General features: G+C 33.1%; 1 protein-coding gene across 4 annotated transcripts in view; it reads left to right on the top strand.

The window, feature by feature from the left end:
- Positions 1-11,735, top strand: part of LRRIQ1 (leucine rich repeats and IQ motif containing 1) — a 112,861-nt gene extending 101,126 nt beyond the window's left edge. For all 4 annotated transcript variants that reach the window (XM_075428876.1, XM_075428879.1, XM_075428878.1 and 1 more), the window contains one exon: positions 11,190-11,735. In XM_075428876.1, the coding sequence (XP_075284991.1) occupies positions 11,190-11,329 (140 nt within the window). In that variant the 3' untranslated portion in view covers positions 11,330-11,735. The remainder of the gene's footprint in view (positions 1-11,189) is intronic.
- Positions 11,736-12,066: the final 331 nt, after the last annotated feature.

Here is a 12,066-nt window from a genome sequence, read left to right as displayed (position 1 = left end):
TGATATTTTTTGTACTAATATCCAGTTTGTGAGTAGGCCATGACAATCATCAACTCCATTCTGTCATCCTAATCTTGTTCTGGCCAACCAATGTTGGACTTTTAGATGAGTCTGCTGTATATTTACATTATCTACCTGTCATCTGAATCTGTGGTTTTGTTTTCTCTATGCCTCTTTATTTTCATTGTACTTCTTGTCTTGTGAACTGCAGTCTTTTGACAGCAATTTCCAGAAGCACCAGAATTTGAAAACAGAATGCAATGGGAGCTGTGCCTGAGTTGTTATTTAAAATAGTGCCCAGAATTCTTATTTCTTCTCTTTCCTGAATTCTAGTCTTTCAGGGAGTCTCTGATATCAGTAAAATACTGTTATCAGGAAAAAAAAAAATGGACCTGAATCTTGTCATTTCTTAATCACTCCAAAATATTTATCAATTTAGTTTCTCAGAAAAATTAAAACTTTACCATTCTGTTAGTCAGTGAAATTAAATGAATGAAGTTTAACAAAGTCTTTCTTACAGTGGAAAAGCTTCAAACTCAAATCAAAAAAGACAAAATACAGTAACATTTATTTCACTTTCCTTTTTACACCTTTCTCTCAATTCTTATTTTTCCTCTTGATGGAACCCCCACCTTGATTTTTTTGGCTTCCCTTCTATTGATAATGAGAGTCCTTAGAAAGTCTTCAACTGTGTTTTAAGCAGAAGCTTCACTTCTTTAAAAAGTTCCTGCTTTCCTGCTCCTTCCTCCTTAGCATAATTGTTGTCAATATATTGTAGTTCTATAACTGCTGTCTTTCATTTAGGATTTGTAAACTCCCTGTGTGCAGTAAACATCTCTTTTTTAAGTACTCTCTTCATGCCCCTACTCATATTTACCAAGGGAGTTTTGGTGGTCTTTTTTTTTTTTTCCCTTCTTTTTTTTTTTTTTTTATGCTTATGCAATCTGAATTAGAAGTTTTCCATGTTATGGAAACTGAGTAAGAAACATCTTAGAAACATGGGATCACATATGGAGCTACTTATTTAGTAGTCTTTTCAATTTCTTGGCATTTACCTGCTTAGTAGGCTTCCTACAAGGTAGGGGTAAAATTTATGCTTTCGCCTTAGGAATGTGTAGAAGTGCTGTAAATTTATAAAGGATATTTACAGTACAAATTACTTGTTATCAGCAAAATGCTGAACCCAATTTACCTTAGGAATCACAACTTCTGCCACAATTTTAGGAATAAAGCTCTCTCTTCTGTAAGCCACATCTGGTTATATAACCACATGAATGTTAGTGGACAAGCATTTTGTCCAGTAAAAGATAGTGACATGAATCTGTACTATTGATATCTTTATTCTCAGAAAATGAGTGCATAAAATGGATGAGAAAGGGTTCTACAGTTCTGAAGTAATTAAAATTTACCAGGCTTTGATACAGTAGAAAAACATGAATGCTGTTTTGAACATCCTTTCAACTTAATATTTTTTTACACACAGATACCTCTGTACATCTTACCAGAATATAAAATACGCCACAGAAATAAAGCTGTCGATCCACCATACGTTAATACATAGCATATATTTACGCGGTCAGATGAAAACAGTTAGAAACTAATCAAACCTATAGTATAGGCTGAAATAATGCAGAATAACCTCAGTCTGGAAACCGTAAGGCATGTTAGAATAGAATGGTACCTAGGCAAAATGCCGTGCAGAGAGATGGGATAATTTAGCAGTGGCACAACTCTATATGCATTTGAAGTTCTTTAATGACTTCCAAACAAGAGCTCACTTGTATCCTGCAAACTTAAGGTGCAGGTAAATAAAGCTCATAATCCTAGTACTGTGTCACATCCAAATTTTTCATCTGACATTGATGCTTTCTTTTAGATAATCAATGTGGAAAATTACTGTGTTAGAAATGAATAAACAGTACAATACTCTTCACTATATTTTCAATATTCTTCAGTATACAGAACTATACTTTATGTCCCATAGGTGAAAATACACAGTGCAGTGGAACTCGTTCATGTGCAGGCTTAGACACTAAAACCTACTTTTCTGTGTATGGTGCTGATAGGATACATTTTATCCACCTGAGAGAAAGTATTTGATTGCAGACTCAAGAGCTTTGGCCTTTTTTTCCCAGTTCTATCACAAGCCTGTTAGCTGATATTAGGAATGTCATTTTGAATCTATGTATATCCGTTTTCCTATCTGCAGAAATAATAATCATGATATACACCATCCTTGTGTAATGTTCATGCATCTGGTGGTGAAAAGACGATAACATCATTATGTTTAACTGTTAGGAAAGGGAAGGGGCCTGCTGCTCATCTGTGAACTGGACAAACTATTTGGAAGCAGCCATGTCAACAAAGGAGTAGTGTTACAGATGGTTATACACAGGTACAGCCACGTAATCGCCAAACTAGTTACAGTATGGTGACAAAATCAAGGGATATGTCAAATGGTGAGGTGACTAATTCACAAAATCAAGATAGTTGGTGACAATGTAGGTCTAACTCCCATTCTTTCAGATTTTCTTAAATTCACTAATTGATTTTTTTTTTAACTGGGAAGATGTTGTATTGAGTAACAATAGAAGTTTGGTAGTTCTTCAAGAAACATTATTAAAAATTCAGTTAACATTTTATAATGATGAAACTAGGAAAAATCAGGTATGTACTATGAATTTCTTTCCAATATAGATATAAATCCTGTGTTTGGAAGTGAGGTAAATCAGCATAGGTGTCACCATTTATGTGTGCAGAGAGCTATTTATGTTAATGTTATCTGCTTGTGAAGAAGGCTTCTCTCAAAAATGAACATAAAATCATGAAGACAGAAGTCAACTTGTGAGGTGAAATCCTGGCTTAGTCAAAGCCGGTAAGCCAGATTTCAGTATGATCCGTGCGTCTAATACACAGTGCTAAAACTTCTGATTTTTGGAGTTTCATTTTTCTGTCCACAGGTGTAATATCTGAGTATTTCCCTGTTCTTGCAGTTTGCAGTCTTAATAACTTGTTGGCTTTTTTTAAATGTAAGGAAATACACATGTAGGCCACACTCATCAGTGTAATTCCATTGATTTCCGTGCGCAAATGTTTTAAAAAATCGACTAGTGGTAAGTGTGATTAAGAAGAAAAAAATCTGGACCAGGAAAGTACTTGTGTATAATTTTCCATAATGAGAATACTCATGCATGCAAATTTGACATATTCTGCAGGATCAGAATTTTCTTCTATTTGTTAAACACAACTGAAAAATGCTGCTTTCCTAACCATTTGAAATGATATGGAGATGTATATATATTTTTCTATGTATTAGTTAACCATAAAACAGCACATACCTAATCTTTTTCAACAGACTACAGGATGATAATTTACAAGATACTGCTTAATTCACTTTGAGGTTACATATTTAAAAAATGACCTAAATGCAGATTTTAAAGGGCACTTAGAACTTGCTTTCATTAAATTTAGCAGACTAGGGAGAAAAATGATACATTAACTCATGTAATTTCATCATCTATGTTTTGAATTATGAAAATAATTCAAGAACTATGTATAACGGATACACAGGGGTATTTCCTAAATGTTAAGTGCTTAATTTTACAGCCCGATAGTCTTTTAGTGGGGTTTGGGAGTTCTTGTGGAGGGCTTGTTTGTCTTTTTTAAAGAGAAATCAGGTTAAAAAAAAATATAAAATCCATTCTGAGACACTGACTTACACGTAACTTAGCTGCCAACTTGGAACCATTACACCTACCACAAGGATTTCTGTCATATGATATGAGTAAATAATAACAATTTTGGGTTTTCTTTGCTGTGGGATATTTGTCAAATAGCTTCAAAAATATTTCTCAAGTCATTGAACAGAAAGACTGAGTAATGAATGTTGGGCTGCTCCAGAGCTGTTGCATTGAATGGCAAAGACCTGTCTGTAGATTTTTTTCCCAAGATAATCTTTCTTTCCTTGTTTTTTTTCTTTCTAAGTTTTCTCTTTTTCATTGATGACTTTTCCACACTTGTGTTCCCTAATCCTTTCTTTTACTACAAACAATTCTTGTTTATGCTCCTCCAACTTCTTATTCCTGCATGTTCCCTTGCTCATCTATTCTCAGGCTTCCTTTCCACAGTTGCTATTGAGTCTTGTGTTTGTTTCCACAGATCCTTGTCTGATTCCTTTTTCCTCTCTCTCTCTATTCCCTTTTGCATCCAGCTATTCCTTGTCGGTATTCCTCAGATTCATCATCTGCTAGTTTATATCTCCTCCAAATTTGGCCTGATTTAGTGTACCATTTAGGCAGATCTTCAGTCCAGACTCTTAATCTACTTATGCTCTGTATCCTTTCTTATCATCACCTGTACTTTCACTTCTTTTGATTATGTAAGTTCTCAGAGTTAGGGCCCATCTAACACCCCATAATCCATCTTCTTTATTCTTACCCAGTTCCCTTTGGCCAAGTCACAACTTTCTTCTGCCCCACATTTTCTCTCTGCTCTCGGTGTCAGTCTATTTGTCAAGTCACTCTAGTCTCTTGTGTCCGCTATGTCAGGGTATTGTATGCCAAGTTAACCTTAGTTTCTCTCACCTTAATTCCAAGTCAGCCTCATTTCTCTCTCAGGTTTTAACTCGAACCCTCTGCCTCTTCTCTCAGTCTCCTTCCTGTAGGAGCTTTAGTTCTCATCCTCTCCATGGTTCTTGTAGCTAGGTTCCATCTGCCACAGAGAGCATAAAAGAAGCAGGCTCATAAGTTCCCTGACCTAGCATGATCTTCAACATTATTTTTAGGAATAGTCTTTGTTAACTCCGTATAACATCATGGTAAAGCACGTTTCCATGCCGACTGATGTTTTAGGGAATATAGCCAAAAAAATCAAGAACATCTCCCCAGATCTTGTGGAAACTTAGATTTGTATATACTTGATCCAAATTTGGACAGATTCTAAAAGCAAGGCTCTGTGACTTGGCCGACTTCAAGTCCCCTCTGAAAAGGGCAACATAAATATTTCACATATTTTCTTAGAAGTGACTGACCTTTCAGAAAACTTTGGTCAGAGACAGATACCCAGTATGTAAAATTTCAGCCTAAATGGTCAGAATTGGGGAAATAGTTAAGGAACTAAAAAACAAAAGACTTTTTGGGCTATAATAGCTAATGGTTCTTAAAGTCTGTTTGTAGTTAGGAAAATGTTATATTTTACAGGAACATTTCTGGAGCATTATGTTTATTATGTTATTTATTTAAAGTGTGTAGAATGACAATTAATAGATGTTTATAAATTATTCTTGTAAATGCCTATCTGTGTGAATTCCTTCATGTGACTGAGCCACATTTTAGAGTCCATATTATTCAAGTATGTAATTGTCAGCATGATCTAGTTGGAACAGCATTAATGTTTGATGAGCAAAGGTATTTAAGTTGTTTGTTTCTATAAAATTTTAAGATTAGTGTCTAGTCCTACCAACATGAAGTCAAGAAGGTTTACAAACAAAATTAATTATTTGCCTTAAAAAAAAAATTAATCAGGAGTATGTTTTATCTTCAAATCTCCATACGGAAAGGAGATACATCTTTACATATTATATGAGATTTTGTATAAGATGCTCCTGAGGTTTCTTAGTGTTTTTCAAATACCTGTGAAATACAAAAATTTAACGTAAAACTGCAATACAATAAATATATTTTTGTTTTGATGTAAACGATGCAACTAAAAATGTGGTTTTGATCCAACTTCAATATAGCCAGAAGTAATATTATTAAAAAGTAACTTTTCTGAGATTGTAGCATTTATGTTTTTCACAGATTTGCTGAACCTAGCTTCTTTCCAGAGCTTAAATGGATGTAAACGCTTTGCTACTAGGGATTCGTTCTGGTCACTTTCATTAAAATGTTGAAGTTTTTTTTCCATGCCTTCTTATGCTGCATTTGCTTTTAAGTAATACAATATGGTAAGGACTTTGAAATAAATTGTATCTCCAGACACACAATGTTAGGTGGGTCGATAAATGCCCTATGACGTCTACTATACATCATAAAATTTCTATCATAACCTGTTTAACAAAGCTTTTCTTCTCGGACACCAAGAATTTCATTCAAAGCATTTTACATATTGCATTACTTATCAAAACAGAGGATATGTAAACCTTGACATTTGTTAAAAGACCCAGGCTTTAACCAAAAAAGACCAGAACAAATCAATAGCAGAAAACAGATTAAACAGAAAAGTGATGGCTTAGAAATAGAAGCATGTTAACTTAACCCAAGACAAGCTTTCAGCACATACTCAAAAGAAATGGTTATTTGATATATACAGGCACCTGAAAATCTCTTAGACTATAATGGAGCTTCATATAGTCAAATATTACAATTAAATGAAAGTACAGTAAATAACTGTTACAGCCTGTCTTCCAAAGCCTGGTATGGGATAAGAGAAATTAAATTGCTTTTCTTGGCAAAGATTTTGTTCCCATATGAATGCATATTAGAATAACTGTATATCATGTTAAATTGTACTTAATACACTTGCCAGGTTCTATTCAATTCTAGTACCAGTAATGGTAAAAATAATAATAAATATTATTATTGTTATGATTACTGTTATGGTTGTCAAAAATATCAATATTTTATAGAGTAAACCATTGTAAGAGTTCTAATTTATTTTTAGCAAAGATACTTATATATGAGCTTGAAACAATGTGAATGTTTCTGTTGTTGCCTTTGGGTAAGGCCCACTACAAATACACTTGTAGAACATAACGTGAAAAGAAAGTATTATGATCATGCTTACAACTGTTTGTAAATCACAAATACATGCGTGCATACCTATGTGTGTATGTATGCATATTAATTAAATATGCACCTTTTATTGTATTGATAGCAATATATGACTGTAAATGTTACCTTTTATTTTACTGGTCAAAAAGTTTTGATAACAGTAATTTTATTCAGTCAAATATGCGAATAAGTGAACTGTTCATTTGTAAGGCACATTGCAGTTTAGGGAAAAATAGAAGTATTGCAAGTCCAAGCTCGCTGTAAAAACTTTTCACAACATTAGTAAAGCAGTAAGAGAAAAATATAAAAAAAAAAATAAAATACTGAGATGTGAAGTAAAACTTTCAAATAAAGTACACCCTGAAGAACAGTTAAACAATCTCACTGAGATTTTTAATATTTTAAAAATATGTGAATGTCTGACCTTGCAGCACTTCAGGTGTGTGCTTGGTAGAACATTTTTAAAAATGCAACATATTTTCATTTGCTGTAAATCATTGGGTTTTGGTGAATCTTTATTTTTCTGTACATTGAACAAAGTATCCTCCCCACTTTTTATTATTTTTTCCCCTTTCCTTAAAAGAAAAATCTCATAAAGCAGTAAAATTGCACAACTTCCTCTGAGCAGGTATAAATGTATTTACATTCAAGGAGAAGTAAGTACAAGATTGTATTTTTAAGGAACATTTCTAGGTTTAGTCTCTTAGTTCAAAGTGGCATTATCATCCCTTACCAGATTCTCTTGTCTTCCCCTCATCCCATTGATCTAGACAAAATTCTAACCATTTGCTAATGGAGCTGTCTTTACTGAATATTTCTGAAGGAAAAAATTGCCTGTCTGAATAATGTACGATCAAAAAAACTGTCATAAACACAGGTATTGACAATAAAATAGCTGTTTTAATTTTTATCTAGATATAATATTTTTAATTCTTGCAAGACTCTACCTACATGCGTACTTTATACTTGAGTACAAAGCTGCTCTTACTTCACCACAAGAGTGTTCATACCTAGATTTTCACTGAAATAGAAAAAGACATGAATTAATAATAAGCATAGTAATTTGTGGGCACATGTATGATTAATCAGGTAAGTCCTATGTTTGCAATGCCATCCCTACATATTAATTTTTCTTTCTGTTTGTTCTTGCGTTAAGCTCTAGGAGAAAGAACTGCAATAAAAATATTTCTCATATTTGACTGATATCTTCACTGTATATGAGGTGTTTCTTTGCTTTATGACACAATTTTTTAATCATAATTAACATTTAAGCCACTAGCAGTCTGTGAGTATAATGTCTGAGAATTATGTATAATATGAATAGGAGTAAGAAAATTTCACTTTGCTTATATGCTGGCCTGACTCATGTCTGTGTCTGAGAATTCTGCTTCAGGGAATAGACGGTTGGATCTCTATGCTGGTTCTGTCTTTCATCACTCCACTTAGGCCGATAACTGGAACAGCAGTGCTGGCAATAATACCCATCTCTTAGTACTAGTTAGTAGCTATCAGAAGTGCTTTATCAGAAGAGCAAGCATAATTATGCCCATTTCAAAGACAGGAAGATGGGAAATTTAAAGGGAGTGATTTGCAGTGATTTACAACAAATCTATCTGGTTGTCTTATCAATATTTCTTTCTAAATTAGTTGATCATTCCCTTCAATGGTTTTATTTTATTTGGCTGAAAGTGCTGAGATTTGTGAAGGATGAAAAGAAAGAATACAGAGTCGTCTATGCTTTGACTCAGTTTGTCTAGGTCACTACTGTATAGTAAAGTTTAAAGCAGACCCTAGGAAATCTAACCAGCCCTTCAGGCTAGATAAAGAGCTGCAATTGTCAGATTTTGGGATAGCCTTTGATTTGTTAAACCTGCATTCAGGGAAGCAGAGAGTTTACGCCTTTAGAGTATCTGGGATTCTGCGAAAATACCTTCAGACTGAGGAAGTTCTCCTGCTCTATTACTGAGGGTCTACAAATCCTGAAATATGATTCTCACAGACATCTAAAACATTGTTTTGTCAGACGCCTTATATGCACTCAAGATTAGTAAGTTATTACATTTTACTCACAAAATATTTGCGCTACCCTCTAAACAACGCATGAATTAATTACAATAAAAAATAAAAGAAATAAATTTGTGAACTTTTGACTCTGAAGTTTAGACAAGCACAATTCATGCTATGACAGATACAGCTGTTATTCTGCCAAAATAAAAGGATATATCAGTAATTTCTGAAGACTTATCACAAGTTTCTTGTAGCAAATTACAGCAAGTCTTTGGGGATTGTTTTATGGAATAATAATATAATTTTCATAGTAATGGAAGGGTAATATATCCCTTCCAATCAATTACATCTAGTTAGAAGTGGAAAGCCAGAAAGCATACATTTACAGATTTCTGAAGTCCACCATAAAAATAATATTTAGCAGTACAGACAGGTTTATAAACAAGTGAAGTTGTTAGTCCAGAAATAATTCAGATTAGGCAATTAGGATGTGATTGACTTCCTCTTTTGCTGCATTGACTCTATCGCTTTTAAACTAATTTTCAAATTTATTATTGATGTTTTTGTTCTGGCACTTGTATTTATTCTGTCTTAAAAATAAGGCAATGAAAAATCTTTGCAAAATGTAGAAATAAATAACTGGTGTGTCTAGTCTACCTTTATCATTGATACAGCCTTCAGGATGAGTGCATATGAAATTCAGTCTCAGGCACAAACTTCTTTTCAAGTCTAAACATGCAATAGCTATCTTTTTTTTTTTTTTTTTAATAAACAATGTGTTCCAGTCTTAATTCTTTTTGCTGTTTAACAATGTTTGCAACTCCAGGGAACAGCTCTTTAAATTAAAGAAGGGATCATTTTTTTTAATATTCTTATCACGTTAGATTTGGTTTGAAGTTACACTAAATTAACCACTTAATTTACTAATTTGAGGGTTTCAGCCTTCAGTGAAAAAGTTATGGTTCTCAGTCAAAAGAATTAATGGAAAGTTTACTGCTTGATTAAATAACTTTATTCTTTGCATTTTAACAAAAACATTTCTGCACTAGAGATATCTGCTGCCATTTGAGGTGTTACATAAAAAGATCCAAAACCAAGGAAACTTGGAATGCTGTAAAGGCAAGACATCTATCAGGTAGACCTAGAGTAGGTTACATATTTTAGGAACAAAAACAGTTGACTACATCTGTAGAGCCGTAAGAAAATGAATGCAGATCATGTTAAAAATACTCGAAAGCCTTTGGCTGCAGAAAGAGAGAACTATTTAGTAAGATCCATTTGCAATAATTTAAAACTTCATAAAAAAGGGAACTGTAGACTGGAAAAAGCTCCTGACATTTAGATCTAGCAGAATACAGAAAAGCATCCATGAGAAAATGAAGTTCTTACTGTCTGAAATTAATTATAGCTATGTTTTATCTCTTAGTAGATAGAATTATATTCAGCTGTATGATTTAACCTTTGTTTTAATTATAGGGGGCTATTTATTGTGAGAAGTTCAATTTTCTACCAAAGAGTACAAAAAAATTAAAACATCAAAAATATTGACTACAATATGTAGTTAATAATGTTTTCATTTGATAGGTGGCAAAAAGATGTTTGTAAAAGTTTTATTTGATAAGCTAAAATAGCGTGTTAATTTTATATATATGTATAAAAAAGCCTGCTATACTGTGAGCATCATCTCATTCTCTTGCAGTTTGAGTTGTCTTCCACAGATGCTTTCTTCTTTACAGATGTCTAAGAAACATATTTCCATCTGTAAAGTGCTGGTTTGTGTAAAATAAATATACCTTTTATTAGGTCTACTGGTCATCTTATTTAAATAATTGTCTTAAGTATTTTGTAGAAACTATTGTCCAAATTACTCAAGTGTCTGCATGCATGACAATGAAAGTTGTTATTTCACATATTTCTATATGTGCTTAAACTTGCTGTGGCCCCATTCAGCATCAAAGTTTAAGTATTCCTGGGCTTTAGAAAAAAATGAAATCTCTTTTGATCTAATATAGCAAAATAATAACTTGTTAATTGGATATATCTTCTGAACTAGTTCTTCATCCACTTGAAGGATGAATAACATCACGAGTTTCTATGTCAAAAGCATTACTTACATCTGTATGTGTTTAAAATATGTTCAAAATGGACATAGTGGCACTTTTAAATATATGATAGGTTTTTGTAGCAATTTTACTGTCTATTTTGATAAGGATTTTGTTTTTAAAAAAGTACTACCTTGTGAAAATACTTGTAGTACTTTTAAAACAGTGAGCAATACCTCATTATAAAAGTTGTGTGCTATCAAATTAGACAAATTAGTGTATATTATGATCTTAAAAATAAAAGATGCATTGAAATTTAGGGAGTTTTGGTTGGTTGGTTTTTAATTTCACATGTCTGTTTATTGTTTAGAAAAGAATATATCTACTCCAGAAAAATCAAGTTTGGGTTCATCTCATAAAGAACGGATATCATTTCGAGACCATCCAGTGCAGCTCAGCGGAGGATGGGGAGCAGGAAAAAAAAGGCAAAAGCTTAAAAATATTAGCTGAATATTGGAGATAATTTAACTAGTTGATTTCATCAACTATGGAGAGCATATAGAGAGCTGTTTCTTGTAAGCCTGTGAATATCAGTTTTTGGATTCTCATTTATTACCAATGTAAACAGTTTCAGTTAATTACATTTGACTTATTTTATTATACATGGTTACAGTGGTTTGGGTTTTCTCTTTTTTGGTCAAAGTATTTTATACCTGTCAGTATGTTATCATAGTTTGTGTTTTCAATTGCTTGTATGTTCGTGTGGTGTGGAATGCAGAACTGATTAACCCTACAAGGACTGTTGTACAGTGAAGAAGTTTAGGCTTGCTTATAAGAACTGGTTGAGATGTGCAAATGTAATAATGATTCACACTCATGTGGTGTATGTCACGTATCAAAACACTGAATTCTTATTTACTCACAAATAAAATACATGCTTGCAAACTGTGTTGTGTGCTATAACAGCCAGCAATGTCATTCGTAAAGAAGTCTGTTTAGAGTATTTTACTGAAGCACCAAAAATTTGTGGCAACCTACAAATGGTGGGGAGGCACTTGCCTTTTTTAGTAAGTCTTCTAGAGCTTTCATCCTAAATTATGGTCATAATATTATAAAGCAACCTGTGATAGTTTTATACTTTCAAGGACTTCTAACACTTTCCTAGAGGATTAAAGAAAAAAGTTAACTTACTAAGTTCTTATCTTGACCTGGGGTAATGTCACATTACCTCAACACGACACTGTTAA

This window comes from Opisthocomus hoazin, chromosome 8 (assembly GCF_030867145.1).
Source record: "Opisthocomus hoazin isolate bOpiHoa1 chromosome 8, bOpiHoa1.hap1, whole genome shotgun sequence".
NCBI lineage: Eukaryota > Metazoa > Chordata > Aves > Opisthocomiformes > Opisthocomidae > Opisthocomus > Opisthocomus hoazin.
The sequence above is the reverse complement of the archived record's forward strand: the minus strand, read 5'-3'. Positions and strand labels throughout refer to the sequence as shown.